Source organism: Trichoplusia ni, chromosome 12 (genome assembly GCF_003590095.1).
Source record: "Trichoplusia ni isolate ovarian cell line Hi5 chromosome 12, tn1, whole genome shotgun sequence".
NCBI lineage: Eukaryota > Metazoa > Arthropoda > Insecta > Lepidoptera > Noctuidae > Trichoplusia > Trichoplusia ni.
Genome location: NC_039489.1, coordinates 11,764,534 through 11,778,675, shown reverse-complemented (window position 1 = coordinate 11,778,675; position 14,142 = coordinate 11,764,534). Strand labels below are relative to the sequence as shown.

General features: G+C 35.9%; 1 protein-coding gene and 3 non-coding genes across 4 annotated transcripts; 2 read left to right on the top strand and 2 right to left on the bottom strand.

Moving 5' to 3' along the window:
• Positions 1–2,256: 2,256 nt before the first annotated feature.
• Positions 2,257–2,375, bottom strand: LOC113499729. Its single transcript, XR_003401125.1, has one exon. It is a non-coding gene; the product is annotated as a 5S ribosomal RNA (ribosomal RNA).
• A 3,846-nt stretch (positions 2,376–6,221) lies between these two features.
• LOC113499748 lies at positions 6,222–6,340 on the top strand. Its single transcript, XR_003401142.1, has one exon. It is a non-coding gene; the product is annotated as a 5S ribosomal RNA (ribosomal RNA).
• A 202-nt stretch (positions 6,341–6,542) lies between these two features.
• Positions 6,543–6,661, bottom strand: LOC113499747. Its single transcript, XR_003401141.1, has one exon. It is a non-coding gene; the product is annotated as a 5S ribosomal RNA (ribosomal RNA).
• A 2,624-nt stretch (positions 6,662–9,285) lies between these two features.
• Positions 9,286–13,496, top strand: LOC113499649 (MICOS complex subunit Mic10-like). The gene is made up of 3 exons (XM_026880187.1): positions 9,286–9,541; positions 10,360–10,528; positions 13,381–13,496. Exons 1-3 carry the CDS (start codon positions 9,469–9,471, stop codon positions 13,391–13,393), a joined length of 255 nt encoding a protein of 84 aa, XP_026735988.1. The 5' UTR covers positions 9,286–9,468; the 3' UTR covers positions 13,394–13,496.
• The last annotated feature ends 646 nt before the right edge of the window (positions 13,497–14,142 follow it).

Below are 14,142 nucleotides of genomic sequence, written 5' to 3'. Positions count from 1 at the left end.
CCAAATGGTACACTAATGAGATAATTAAAAACTTAAAAATTAAAGCAAGTCTACATAAAATATATAAAACCACTAAATCAACTAGTACCTACCACGAATATTCAGAATATAGGTCACTCATTAAAAAACAAATAGAAATGGCGCGCAAGCAGCACGAAACTATTATTCAAGGTCAGTTCGCGAAAGACCCTAGATCGTTTTGGCAATATATAAGGTCACAGAAAAATACAGCGGCTAGGCAGGACATAGTGAAGGACGGTCAGTATTTGTCGGACGAGGAGTGTGCGGAGCAGTTCGCGAGTTACTTTAAGTCGGTATATAGTAATGCTCCGCCACGACTAGACGCAGAAGAGGCGGCAGCTGAAGCGGGGGACACTGGTAGCCAGTGTTTACAAATAAATAAGCTTAGTCTTAAGGATGTTAGGAGTGCTCTCGACCGCCTCAAGCCGAAGCGATCTGCGGGCCCGGATGGTTTACCAGCGTTCCTTTTTAAAGATTGTGGTAGGGTACTCGCGGAACCTTTACTTTTTGTATTTAACACTTGTCTTCAATCTGCGAAGTTCCCAGACAAGTGGAAGATTACGCGAGTCATTCCAGTGCCCAAGGGCAGGGCGGGACCGGACATCAGTGGATACAGACCAGTAGCTGTGTTATCGACGCCAGCAAAGGTGTTCGAGTCTGCCATTCAGCGCTGTATGCAAGAGCAAGTACGCGGACAGTTATCGGATGCTCAGCACGGATTCCGTCCGGGGCACAGTACTGCTACCAATCTACTGGATTTCATGGGACGCGTGGTGCCGGCTGTGGATGCTGGGGGGCAGGTGGACGCAGCTTATTTTGATTTTAGAAAAGCTTTTGACACCGTAGATAATAACATCTTACTGCGAAAGCTAGCCGAGTTCGGATGCGCCCAGCATCTATTGCGGTTTTTCGCTAGTTACATGCAAGACAGACAGCAGTATGTGGATTACAACGGATGGGAATCTGATCCATATTACACCTGGTCGGGGGTAAGTCAAGGCAGCAATTTGGGTCCTCTGGAATTCCTGATAGTGATAAACAATCTGCCGGAAGTCGTAAGGCATGGCGTTTGTTTATTATTTGCGGATGACTTTAAGTTGCTGCTGGAGATTAGGTCCGAATCAGATTGCAGACGCCTTCAGGAGGATATCGATCGCATAGTACAATGGAGTCATGAAAACAAGCTGTACTTCAACGTATCCAAGTGCTCGTTGATGAGCTTCACCCGCGCTCGGGCACCTGTGCGCTATGATTATGTGGTAGACGGGGCGCCACTACAACGAGTCACCGAGGTGCGAGACTTAGGTGTTTTCATGACTCCCGATCTGACATTCCGGGAGCACATAAACAGAGTCTGTAAGAAAGCATACAGAAACCTAGGATTTATTTTGAGACAGACACATAGCTTCACCAACATCACAGCAGTCAGGGTCCTATATGATGCACTAGTCAGGAGTCATCTGGAACATAGTGCGGTCATATGGGCCCCACATGAAGCGAAGTACGCGGTAATGTTGGAGCGCGTTCAAAATAAGTTTACTCGCCACCTGTACAGGAAACTATATGGGGTATATCCTTTTTACCCACTGATGTATCCCACCCTGTTCGTTCTGGGCATGGTTGGTTACAATCAACTGCGTGTCAGACGAGAGTTTGCACTGGTTGCCTACTTGATGAAGGTGCTTCGCGGATTGGAGAGTCACCCGGCAGTGCTGCAGCGCTTGAGCCTGTGTGTGCCGGACCGCTACGTGTGGCGGCGGCGAAGCCCGCCTTTGCTACTGGTACCTACAGCGAGAACCAACTTACTCGCCAAAGCACCCATAACCAGAGCCATCTGTATCATAAACGATCTACATAGCAGCATTGATGTTTTTACATGTTGTTTTGGTGAATTCGCAAAGGAATTATTATTTATTTTATGTTACAAACACAATAGTATATAATTTTAACTTTAGTGGATTACCATGATTGTAAATAATCTAGTTTTTAAATACTTAGTTTTTAGTTCTTAGCTGTCGTATTAGGATAAGAAATCCTGTAAAGATAGTTTAAGGTGTTTTTTTAAATAAATAAATAAATAAATAAATAAATAAATTATTATTATTCATTCTTTGAATAAAAGCGACAGTTCAAAACTACACGATTGGCATAGTATTGAGTCCCTGATCCTTACTGTAGCAGGACCTAGTGGACTCCAAAAAATTAAAAGCAAACTAACTAAACAAAATAGCAAAAAGCCAACGACACGCGGTATTCCCAGGCGGTCACCCATCCAAGTACTAACCGCGCCCGATGTTGCTTAACTTCGGTGATCGGACGAGAACCGGTGTATTCAACGTGGTATGGACGTTGGCGAATGCAAAGCTGAATTTAATATTCATTATATGTAACTTGTTTTTATTTATTGCTTCTTCTTTTGTAATTGTTTTCTTGAAGTATATAGGTATTTGTTTATATATACTTGTTTGTCTATATTTGTTTATAGTTTTGTGTTTTATTTTGACTTAAAACATAAGTTTTAACATTATTCCAACTGCAATACGTTGTAGCCAGCTGCACCAAATAACTACATAAGATACATACATTAAAATTCGTATTCATCAAAAGACAACACCACTTCAGACTTTACAACTGCCGAAATTTGCATGAATCTCATCTGGGGTCGGTTTACGAGTGGTATGCGTCATTTCGCAATAATGCATCCCTTGTTAGGAAATGAACAATTAAAATATAATTGCACTTTCTACTGATATATACCAGAGTGAAAATCTTCGTCTTACTTTTAAGGACTGATAAATACAGAATTTTGGTAGTCGATAGGTAAAATTTTAAATATCTATTATTTCTACTGTATCAAAATGCCAATTACCTACTAATAGGGATGATGACAATTTTTTTTTTGCAGTGTCCGTCTTTTAGTTTTTTGTATAATAATTGATACGTATTTTTTTAATTTGTCCCGCAAACATAAATTTACCAAATTACAGTGAATGAAACTTACGCGTGACGTCACGATTGTGTATAAACTTTACTCTATCGTTACGTCACAAGCCCCCTCTCCTAAACTTTAAAACAGTTAATCTTTGTCAATTCTAGTTTTTCTGAAAAAGGAAAAAATACGTGTCTCATACTTTTCAATTATTTAACTGAGGGACTAATGAGATTTTTTCTTTTTATACCCAGTCATCATCCCTATTCAAAGTCTTAACCTTCTACTTCCGACTGCACGGATAGCTTCTTAGCCTCAGTCTAAAAGCCTATGTGATAATCCAGAGTGCCAGCTACCACCTTACCAAATTTTTAGTCTAATCGGTCCTGCTGTGTTGTGTAAGGGTATAAATGTAACAAACATATACCGAAAAATATTATCGTTTATAGTATTAGCTAGACTATAGGGTAATACGTGTAAGTACATATTTTATCTATACTAATATATAAAGCTGAAGAGTTTGTTTGTTTGTTTGAACGCGCTAATCTCAGGAACTACTGGTCCAAATTGAAAAAATCTTTTTGTGTTGAAAATACCATTCAACGAGGAAGGCTTTAAACCATCACGCTGCGACTAATAGGAGCGAAGATACAATGGAAAATGTGAAAAAAAACAGGGCAGGTATATGTAAATCATATCTTATCTCTTCTACCCACGGGGACGAAGTCGCGGGCAACAGCTAGTTCAATATATAGGTCGTTTTTATACTCTTGTAATTTTTTTGTTCAAACTCAGACACATAACCCGACTTCACAAATTCAAAACAGACTAATTATAAGTAACCCCAACATCGTCACGTGCTTACAATCAACCGGTACATTTAGTGCCACGCTAGTGCCACTGGTACTACCGTCTAAATTAGTAACAACAAACAAAACGACAATACAAGATGGATGGGATTCGTCACAATAACGTTGTGTGGGTGGCTAATTGTTCTTTCTTCGTTTCTGATTTATAAATAGACTAGCTGTTGCCCGCGACTTCGATCGCGTGGTTATTAAGATCATTACTTACTTGGAACTGACAACAAACATATGACATTTCAATTAAATTACTTTGAAAATCAGAGAACTTACATACTGCCTTTCAAGTTCAAAAAGAAATAAGGAAGGCCTTATTTTTTTAGTACGTAACGTATATGTATACTTAAAAAAAGTAAAATTAAGCTTATTACGTACAGCCGTAGAAAATAGAAATAACGGTTTTAAAGTACATCTTTGTGTGGAAAAAATTCATACCGTTTTTTTTTTTACCACAAAGCGTCTACCTAACCTAACTTTTTCCCAAACTGTCTCCAAGTATCTCATCAAGGCCTGTAAACCCATACAACAATCTTATTTCCTGATTGATCTGTACCAATCAACCACCTACCAACTAATCAGGGTTATAAAATTAAGCCAACTATAAAACTCGGTGCTTCCTCGTAAAATTAATAAGGGAATTCGTAAGCTAAAGGCGTGGAGATAAATCTTATGGAGGCAGATGCAATTCTGAGGAAAATGTTTTAGGTGAAATGAGGTATCAACTGAAACGGATGCAAGATGGAATAGCTAAGGTATGATAATATAAAAAAAGAGTGGATGATGATTTTTGGACAAATCTGTGTTACTTTCCTATACTCTTCAGCACCCGGAATATTACTTTAGGATGTGACGGTAGGCCCCAGATTGCAGAAGTTAGTCATACATCTGTATGATGGGAGCATAAAACAGAAAAAATAAGAAGTGATGACTAACGTCATCAGCGATGATGATAATGATGAATCAAAATAAAGAAACAACTACAGGGTACCTATGTACCTTTAAATGCATATATGATTAAAGCATCAAAAATATTAAGTAAAAGAAATGTTATCAAAAGCAAAAAGCCAACGACACGCGGTATTCCCAGGCGGTCACCCATCCGGAAAAGGATAAACATAAACTTACTCAAATCGCCAGTTTGAAACAACTACAAAATGCGTAATGCGACCGCATACCCTTTATATTTACAAATCCCAAAAAAGTTAAACTAAAAAACAGATCGTTTTATTTTTAAATTTTTTGTCACTAATTTTTTTAGATAAAGTCTAGTGAATTGTTTGCATTCCAATTTAGTTAAGTTTCGGTAGCAAGTTCAATCGTTTAGTTACAGTGATATGCTCAAAACGGCTTGAATCGTGCAGTCTTTGTAATTATGTAAATTTCTTCAGTTAATCTAAATAACATGAACCATATATTTTTACTTACTTAATAAATTCATTATCATCCACGAAAAAGATAACCTAACAGCTCAAACAGTTAATTAAGATAATACGATTATTTACTCTCAAAATTAGTGACAATTCATCCCCTTAAGAAAAATATTTTGACAGTATCTTAAAGCGTTTTATATTAATCCTAATTTATGCCCAAAATATATTAAAAGCATATTCTAATGACGTTTTCATCTCCCTAAACACTCTTTGAAGATAATTCGCCTTAAGGGCAAGTCAACTGTTTGAATATTAAATACTAAGTGCGTTTGTCGATGAGTAATCCGTATAACATGAAAAGGGAAGTTGGTCTGTCTGTGTGTTGCAGTTTCGTCGGAACTATTAAACCGAATTTGATTTGAACAGTCACAGCATTTTTTTCTTCTCCTGTTTTTTTTTTCAAGCTATGTTGGACTTGGGTTCTTCACTAGTTGGTTGAATTTTCGCGTTGATTCCAGTAAAGTTTTATACATATTTATTTTGCAAAAAATGCGCGAAGTTTCTGTCATGAAGGACTTTTTTAATCATTGGAATACAATTGCTGACTAATTATAAAAGACATAAAATTTATAAATGAACACTGCAATAACGTATTTTTACGAGTACGTGAAAGAAAGGAACAAATAAAATATTTTTTAAGATATGAACTCAATATTAGATTTCTAAAATGGTTGTTGGAAATAAATTAAGGAAATTACACAAGCAGAGTCAGATACGAAGCTTGTATTCTATAATACCCAAAAGCAAAACCAGGGGATATCGTTTGTACATTTTGTGTGTAATCCAAACAGCTTGCGGCGATAATGACAATTACACAAATTATGCTGTAGAAGCATATTATCATAGTTATTTACATACTATTGAGCAAATATTTGATGGTTCGGATTGTTGCTAAGTGATATTGTTGAAATATTATGTTAAATTATAAATAAAAACAAGTTACATAATATAATGAACATTAAATTCAGCTTTGCATTCGCCAACGTCCATACCACGTTGAATACACCGGTTCTCGTCCGATCACCGAAGTTAAGCAACATCGGGCGCGGTTAGTACTTGGATGGGTGACCGCCTGGGAATACCGCGTGTCGTTGGCTTTTTGCTATTTTGGTTAGTTGGTTTGTTTTTAATTTTTTGATATCCTGCTACAGTAAGTATCAGGGACTCAATACTATGCCAAGCGTGTAGTTTTGAACTGTCATTTTTATTCAAAGAAAATGTTGTTAATGATATGTCACCTTTATGATAAAGCTGAGGAGTAACAAAAAAAAATATAATTATGAAATTCGTGGATCAAAAAGCCAACGACACGCGGTATTCCCAGGCGGTCACCCATCCAAGTACTAACCGCGCCCGATGTTGCTTAACTTCGGTGATCGGACGAGAACCGGTGTATTCAACGTGGTATGGACGTTGGCGGCAGTGGAACTAAATTTATACATCTCTTACAACTTCATCATGGTAACTACTGTTGCAACAAATATCTTCAAGTACAACTTCAATAGTGAGAAAATTATTCTTTTGTTTCATCAATTTTCGTACTAATTCACTCTTCATTAATTATATCATCCTGTGGCTACAATAATTAATAAAATAATTAACATTAATAATTCACAGTCAATCTGTCTCGAAGTCCCGACCACATATTCCCCATTCAATCAGGGCTGTCAATTTTGCTTCGTTACGCAGCAACCGCTTTGATAAGACATGCAGATAGGATTATGGTCGGTGGCAACCCTGCACGGGCAATCATTAGGCTTGCAGCTTGTTTAGCGCTAAATCCTTTGTCTATTACTAATAGTGATGTGAGTTGGTTTATTGAATTTAATTCAGTGTGCAATGTTTGGTGAATTATGTTTATTAGATAAAATCGAAAATAGAAGATTTGTTGCTATATTTATCATTGACAATTAGTATATCTAAAATATCCTAGACACGTGACTTTCGCAAATAAAAATATGTTATAGTAAAAATACCACCGAACAAACCCGAAATTATACGCATGACTTTTAGAGGGTTAATAACTTATTGAAAAAAAAAAAACCCGGCATATCTTAGCGCTCCGCTGTCTCTCCGTCCATCAGTCACCAAACTGTATCATGAACAGAACAATAGCTAAACTTTTATAATTTTTACGGATGATATATTTCTGCTGCCGGTTGTCAGTCTCACACACAAATAAATTTGACGATTTCGTACCCACAGTTTTATTTGTGACCCAACAACCGATTTGATTGACTTTTGACTATTAATCGACATCCTCAACGTCGCCAGCCAGACTCACACTTAAACAGATAAATCAAACTGTACTACCTACTGAAAACCCTAATTACTTCATTTATCGTACAGAACTTCGACATCACTACTGCCGGTTAAGTCCGGATTAATTATGTGTGATTTGGTTTAAATTGAACGTGCCCTGAGTCTAGATCGACATGCCTGTTTAAGCAATCAGTATACACAATCAAGATTTACAAGGGAGACTAAAATAAGTTTTGCTTTTGTTAACATACTGATGTGCAAATGTGGGTTGAAAAGCAATGGTCAATAGTGGCCCAGGATAGAGAATTTAGGAAAGTTTTCAGGCAGGTTTTTGCCCACCGGTGGGATACAATATTTGTGAGGTGTTTTACATTTCGGTCTACAAGATCGGTAGAGTTGAAATAAATCTTAGTAGCGATGCGCCTTCAAAAATACTTACCGCAAGAAACTGCTCACTTTGTAGAAGTCAATCTCAGTAAGGCGTTCTTGAAAATTACCAAAATATAGAACGTTCATTATTGAAATTATTATACTTAACTACCAAACATGTAAAAATTTACATCATTCGGACCTAGGCCCTAAAACCCCTAAAGTACAAACTATGTCTAACTATGTTTCTAATAGTAATATTTCAAGAAGGGTACCTTAGAGGAAAAATCATTTTTCTGGATGATGACAGCTGATAAAATTCTGTACAAACTAGATTTTTATTCCCAGTTATTATTTAAATTCCAACTGTCCCAAATCCAAACATCTCAAAATGTTTGCCTTTGCTTTTTTTCCATACATCCACATCTTTATTTTCTCTTCCATAATTTTTCCAAGATCTTTCCCCGTCCAAATTCTATCAAGGAATCACACCCAAACGCTAGATACTTTTGGACACTAACTAATTACCCGTAAATCTACCACCCAATTAAATTAATTAAGTAAATCAAGCAAATCAAATGAACATTACGATGGTGATTGAAACTATAATAACCAAATTAATTGTGTTCGAGGGTTTAACGATAATCCTGCTAATCCACGACGGCTTATTCTGAGGTCTTTAGGCTTAATTGGTTACCTGTTCACGTGAATTTGATTGGAAAATCTGATGTGCTATCAAGAATGAGCTATCGAACTGTCTCATTAGATTACTCTGGTAATGAAGAAAGACTCTTCTTCTATAGACAAGTTTTGGCTTTTGTCAGTCTTGCTAACTTTGGACTTCGAACTTCTATTTTCCAATTTTGCAATCGCAATTTTCGACTTCAAGGCTTAGTTTTATTTTGACAGTGACTTATGATATAATAAGGCATTATCAGAAAATATTTCTTTCAAGTTTATACTAGCAATTCTATCACAAAATCTTACATAGACGCGTTATAAGACTCACTTATTGTCACTTCGGATATAGTTTCCAAATGACTGCATGCGTATATGTATTATTTAGGTCTTAACACTATGCTTTGAATATTACATGCTGCGGGTTTATTCTCCGTGTAGACCTGTGTGATCCTCGAACGATTGTTCTGAATCTGAGTGTCTTTTGCATGTGTTTTGAATTTTTTGTTTTGAAATAATTAAATTCCTTAGAACGGCGCCTCTCTTTTCTTAGTATACCAGTACCTGACATTTTTTGGACTTTAACTTTAGCTGTCATGAGTAAATGGTAATTCCATTTCCCCATTTGAGATGCCCGGAATTAAATACAAAACATTTATTTTTCTATTCACCTCGCAATACCAAACCTCAATCGCCGCTACCTTTTTAAAACTGGCACAAAATCCTATCACACCGCACGTCACTGTCAAACCTAATTGTCCAACGTTCAAAATTTGTTTTGTGCTTTGTTCAGTGATGAAATATTCTTGAAAACGGACCATTAAATTACATAAATAAGTTTTATTTCATTAAGTGCTTGGATTGCAGCAATGTATAATTCTAATATGGTGTTGTTATCTGTTACTTAGTTTAAGGGATGAGTGCAACGGACACCAGAGACTTTGAGGAAAGATATTCAGCATGCTTCATTGATTTCGGCTTAAAAACTGGTGAATAAAGTTTAAAATCGCTTGTGGTTAGGTAAACATAACACGTTTTATACTTAGGTGGAGTGTTGACCATCCATTGTGTATGGAAATATGATCATGATAGTTTGTAAGTTGTGAGACGGTGTTGTTTTCTTTTTGGTAGGTATTTGTTATTAAATATGTAAAAGGAAGACTTTAATCTGGCTCTGAAAATTTTAGAAGGAAGCACTTTTTGCTAATCAAAATATGAAACTTGAAATAATTTGTAACCTGTATCTACACATAAATTTGTCAATTTTGTTCATGTTTGTATTCCAGTAGGTGTTATTGCTCATTTTATTAGAATACCACTCTTGTAAATTCTAATCAAGGTTTTTATGTAAAATATACCTACCTAATTTTCTAAAACTCGATAAGGTCATGGTCTTGCTCCTCTTAAATGGGCAAATCTGGTTTGATTTAATAGTTCTCCAACATTATTGACTACTAATTGAACAAAATGGAACTAAATCCTATTATAATATTACAACAACTTCGTGAAGCGTTTACTTAGTTATTTGAAAATGGTCAGCTCACGTGTATTGATCGGGATCGCCTGACTAGATGTTTTGAGTTCAACTCGAATCCTCGCCACCGCGTCATGATTAAAGACTTCAATTAGGTCCAAAACTGGTCCGACGTTCCCCATAACTACGAGTAACTAAACCGAAACAAATAAATTAAAAAAAAGAAATACATGTCTATTTTATGGACAACAAGTTGCCGAAAGACAATTGACAGAGTTTCTTAAGTTTTCACTCCTTGTACAATCATTTTGTATAACATTACATTCTGTTTAGCCGCCGGCCTCCTTATCGGCAGTATGATGGGCAGTTTCTTCCTCCGTGGCTTTAAAAAATGGCCCATGTATATTGGAGGCGGCCTTGGGTTCGGCATGGCCTACACCAATTGCGAGAACAGCCTCAACCATTTCCTGCTGTCCATGGATCCCAAACAGTGTGTTATAAAGTAAGTCGACCATCCATACTTATCCAGCAATCTACTTAGTCATCAAGCATATCTAAGGTGATTTGAAATTGGAGGTGTACTGTAATATTGGAATGCCGCAAGAATTCTATGAGGACTAAGGGGCTTCTGATACGTCTTAAAGTATTAAAGCAGCTTTTGAAGCGTGACAACGCACTACACGATGTATAGTTCATTGTCAGAATTATGCTACTTCAAAAGATGCTGATAGGTACCCCTTAGTAGCGGTGTCGATAGCTCAGTATAGAGGCACAATGATAACCACGTCTTTGAAAATAAAGGCGGTTTTAGTATTTGGATGTATCGGTTTTCCGATACAAGCCATCACATTAAGTTTTTGGCTTCTACTTCTAGCGTTAAACTCAACTTTCTGCATAAGGTAAGTGATCAATGTGATCTGTTTTGATACTTTATATATACAGCCTAGAAACATTCCATTATTAAGTATAGTTTTATCTTAGCTTAACAAAAGACCTTTAGAAAGAAATGCTTTCCACTTTTTCAATGCACTGTAAAAGATCATAAAAAATTACACGCAAAAATCGCAACATTTGTATCAACACTAAAGATATCACAAGCTGCAGTAAAAACTCATAATACACAATTAGTAGCGGCACACCAGCCGACCAAAAAGGTCGTCTATTCAATAACATCAAATATTATGCAAACTCCTTTGTCGCTACCAAAGCAATTATTGTTTTTCAATTGTATGAAGTTTCTATTGAAATAAAAGCTATAGCTAAATTAACAACGGTCTGTAAAGGCCAATTGGCTAGGATGCAGACGGAACCAATTATGGCTATAAATATTGAAAAGGATGGAAGGGATGTTTTTGGACGAAAGGTAGCAACACATTGTAATGTTGATGATGAAGAAGTTAAGAGACATTGGGTGCTATAAATATTGGCTTTTGTAGACCAATAGGGTTGTCATGAGACCAATAAAATTTTAAAAGAGAATTGTTGCAGTAATGGTCGTTTTGTTTTGAAATAGTCCATAAAATTTGCATTGTTTACAGGTAAGCTTCTGGTCATTTTTTGTCATTACTTTATGGTGCAAAGATTTAGATACTAAGACATTATTGTTGGTTTTCATGACATTTTCATTTAGATAATAGTATAACATGAATAAAAAAAACATACACAAAATAATGTACATCATAAAAGCTTAAAAATTATATCAATTTCAATATTTAACCTCAGATGTTTTTATGTGTATAAAATATATTATACTTACAACCAATTTTTTTATGATGGCGGTGAATTTGACGAAAATAAATAAAATATCAAATTCAACTTGATTAACACTAAAATCGGTTCTACGTCAAAATGAGCTTACGTCCACAGTAAGATTGCAATTCCAAAGTTTCCAAAATTGACATGTTCGTGGCAGCCCTGCACAAAATCCCATCAAAACACCGAGACGGTCAACAGTAAAGACGTTATACCTTTCTTTCCGCGCAGCAGGACGTTTCCCTTCGCCATTTGCCTCTTTGTTTCCACATAAAGGTCACTTACTGTCGCTTCTTCTATTCAAGTTGCCGCTTCCATATTTGTATTGAATTCGGCACCGCCCCCTTTTCTTTCGTAACTGTTTGCAAACCTGCCGCCTATTCACCATCCACAGAGACTTTTAACAAATTTAACTTTACCGTCAACATTCACTTTATGTAACTCTGTTTCAAAGGCATTCAGTTGAAATTCGATTTTGTTGTCGGCAAATTTAAGTTTGTATTTCGGTAAATCATCACTTGTTTTTCCGTTTTAAACATTTTTATTTGTTAGGTTCGGATCGTTTGTGAGTCATGCCTGTTGTAAGCTTTGAGGCAGTCCGCATAGGCGTTTCTATGGCTTTTTTAGGTAAACGCATGTCAATTACATTTCGGATTGCGTTTGGTTTAGAACAATGGTTGCCAAAGTTTTTTTTGCAGATGATTTTTTGGGATAAGAAATGATTTATTTACTAAAACTAGAATCTTGTTAATCCTAAACTGACTTTAAACACAGCAGGTAAGTACTGACTTATTAAAACCTAAGTTTTAACAAAATCTATCCATTGACAGTTGTAAAGTTTACATGAAATATTTCAATCCATCCAATGGAAAATATTTCTCCCTACATTTTTCCATTCCCAACGTTGTCATTGACCACAATATAAAAAGTTGTATCGGTAGCATTGAGTATCACTGGCATTCATCTGGTTTGAATAGATTGGAAGACAATATGGCCAGAGGCTGGAGTTTCAATTGATCGTACAGACAATTGAACGTCGACCAGTATTATCCATGTCTTTTTTATTTTTATTACGGACTGATGAATATTTTTCTGGTTCGTTAATTGTTGTTACATGTTTCGCTTTTCAACTAATTCCTGTACCGCTTCAGTTTTTTTTTTCAATCAATTTTACATGTTTTTTTGTACAGCTTTCATCCTTTATAATTGTATCTGTAACTAATATTTTTACCTTGCTAAGTTTTTTATAGTGATGTAGGTGTATTGCCAAGTGCGGTATAAATTAATAAAAGCCAATTTGAAGCATATTACAAGCTTATAATTATCAGTATATTCATTTTTCTTACGGAAAATTTTCCTTTTAGTCCTAGACCTTAACTGCTATCAGTAGTATAGTAAAATTGTATCAATTTAAAAACATCTTCATGTCAATACTTCTATAGCTGTTGATAAGATGTACTTTTATGGATTGAACCGATTAATTAGACATTCTCAAACACATTTTTCAATCATTTACTAGCATCAGATCAGTCATTGCAATGATATGGTTATTTCTACAATATAGTATCTGCAAGAGAACTAATGCTATACTTTTCTTTACAGAAAAACAGCTTGACACCTGGACACGTGTGCTTCAGAGCGTTGGTCCTGTACAGTAGTATATTATTTTACGTAAATTTAAATATTGTTTAATACTAAATATTTCGGTTGATTTTGTATTCTTATTTTGTTTCATTTCCTTATAGTCAAAGACATACATCATATACATTATTCCAGAGTTCATATCGATAATTACACGGGCCTATTGGTCTAGTGGTTAGTAGCCCTGACTACTATACCGGAGGTCGTGGGTTCGATTCCCGCCCAGAACAAATGCTGTGTGATGAGCATGATTATTTGTTCTTGTGTCTGGGTGTAATTTATCTATAATATGTATGGAAGGATTTGGGGGAGGCCTTTGCCCAGCAGTGGGACACAGTGGGCTAGAAAAAAAAAAAGTATGTACTAAGAAATATATAAGTAAGTTTATCAGTTGTCTGGTTACCATAACACAAGCTCTGCTTAGCTAGGGATCAGATAACCGTGTGTGACAGAACAAGCTATCAGGACTGCATATGTCATATTATGTATAAACTGTAAAGAAAGTCACATAATTAAAAGATGTAATTAATTTAATTATTAGTGGCACAGGTAGGTATGGTATGCGGAGTCTGTAAACGTAAAAAATAAGTTACAGGGGTCAATCAAAGAAAGATGCAGACACTTAAATTATTTATTAATATCAGACAAAAGAAACAGGTTGGAATCTAGACATAAAATTGTGACTTTACAATACAGACAAGGTGACGCCACTTTTAAAGATGC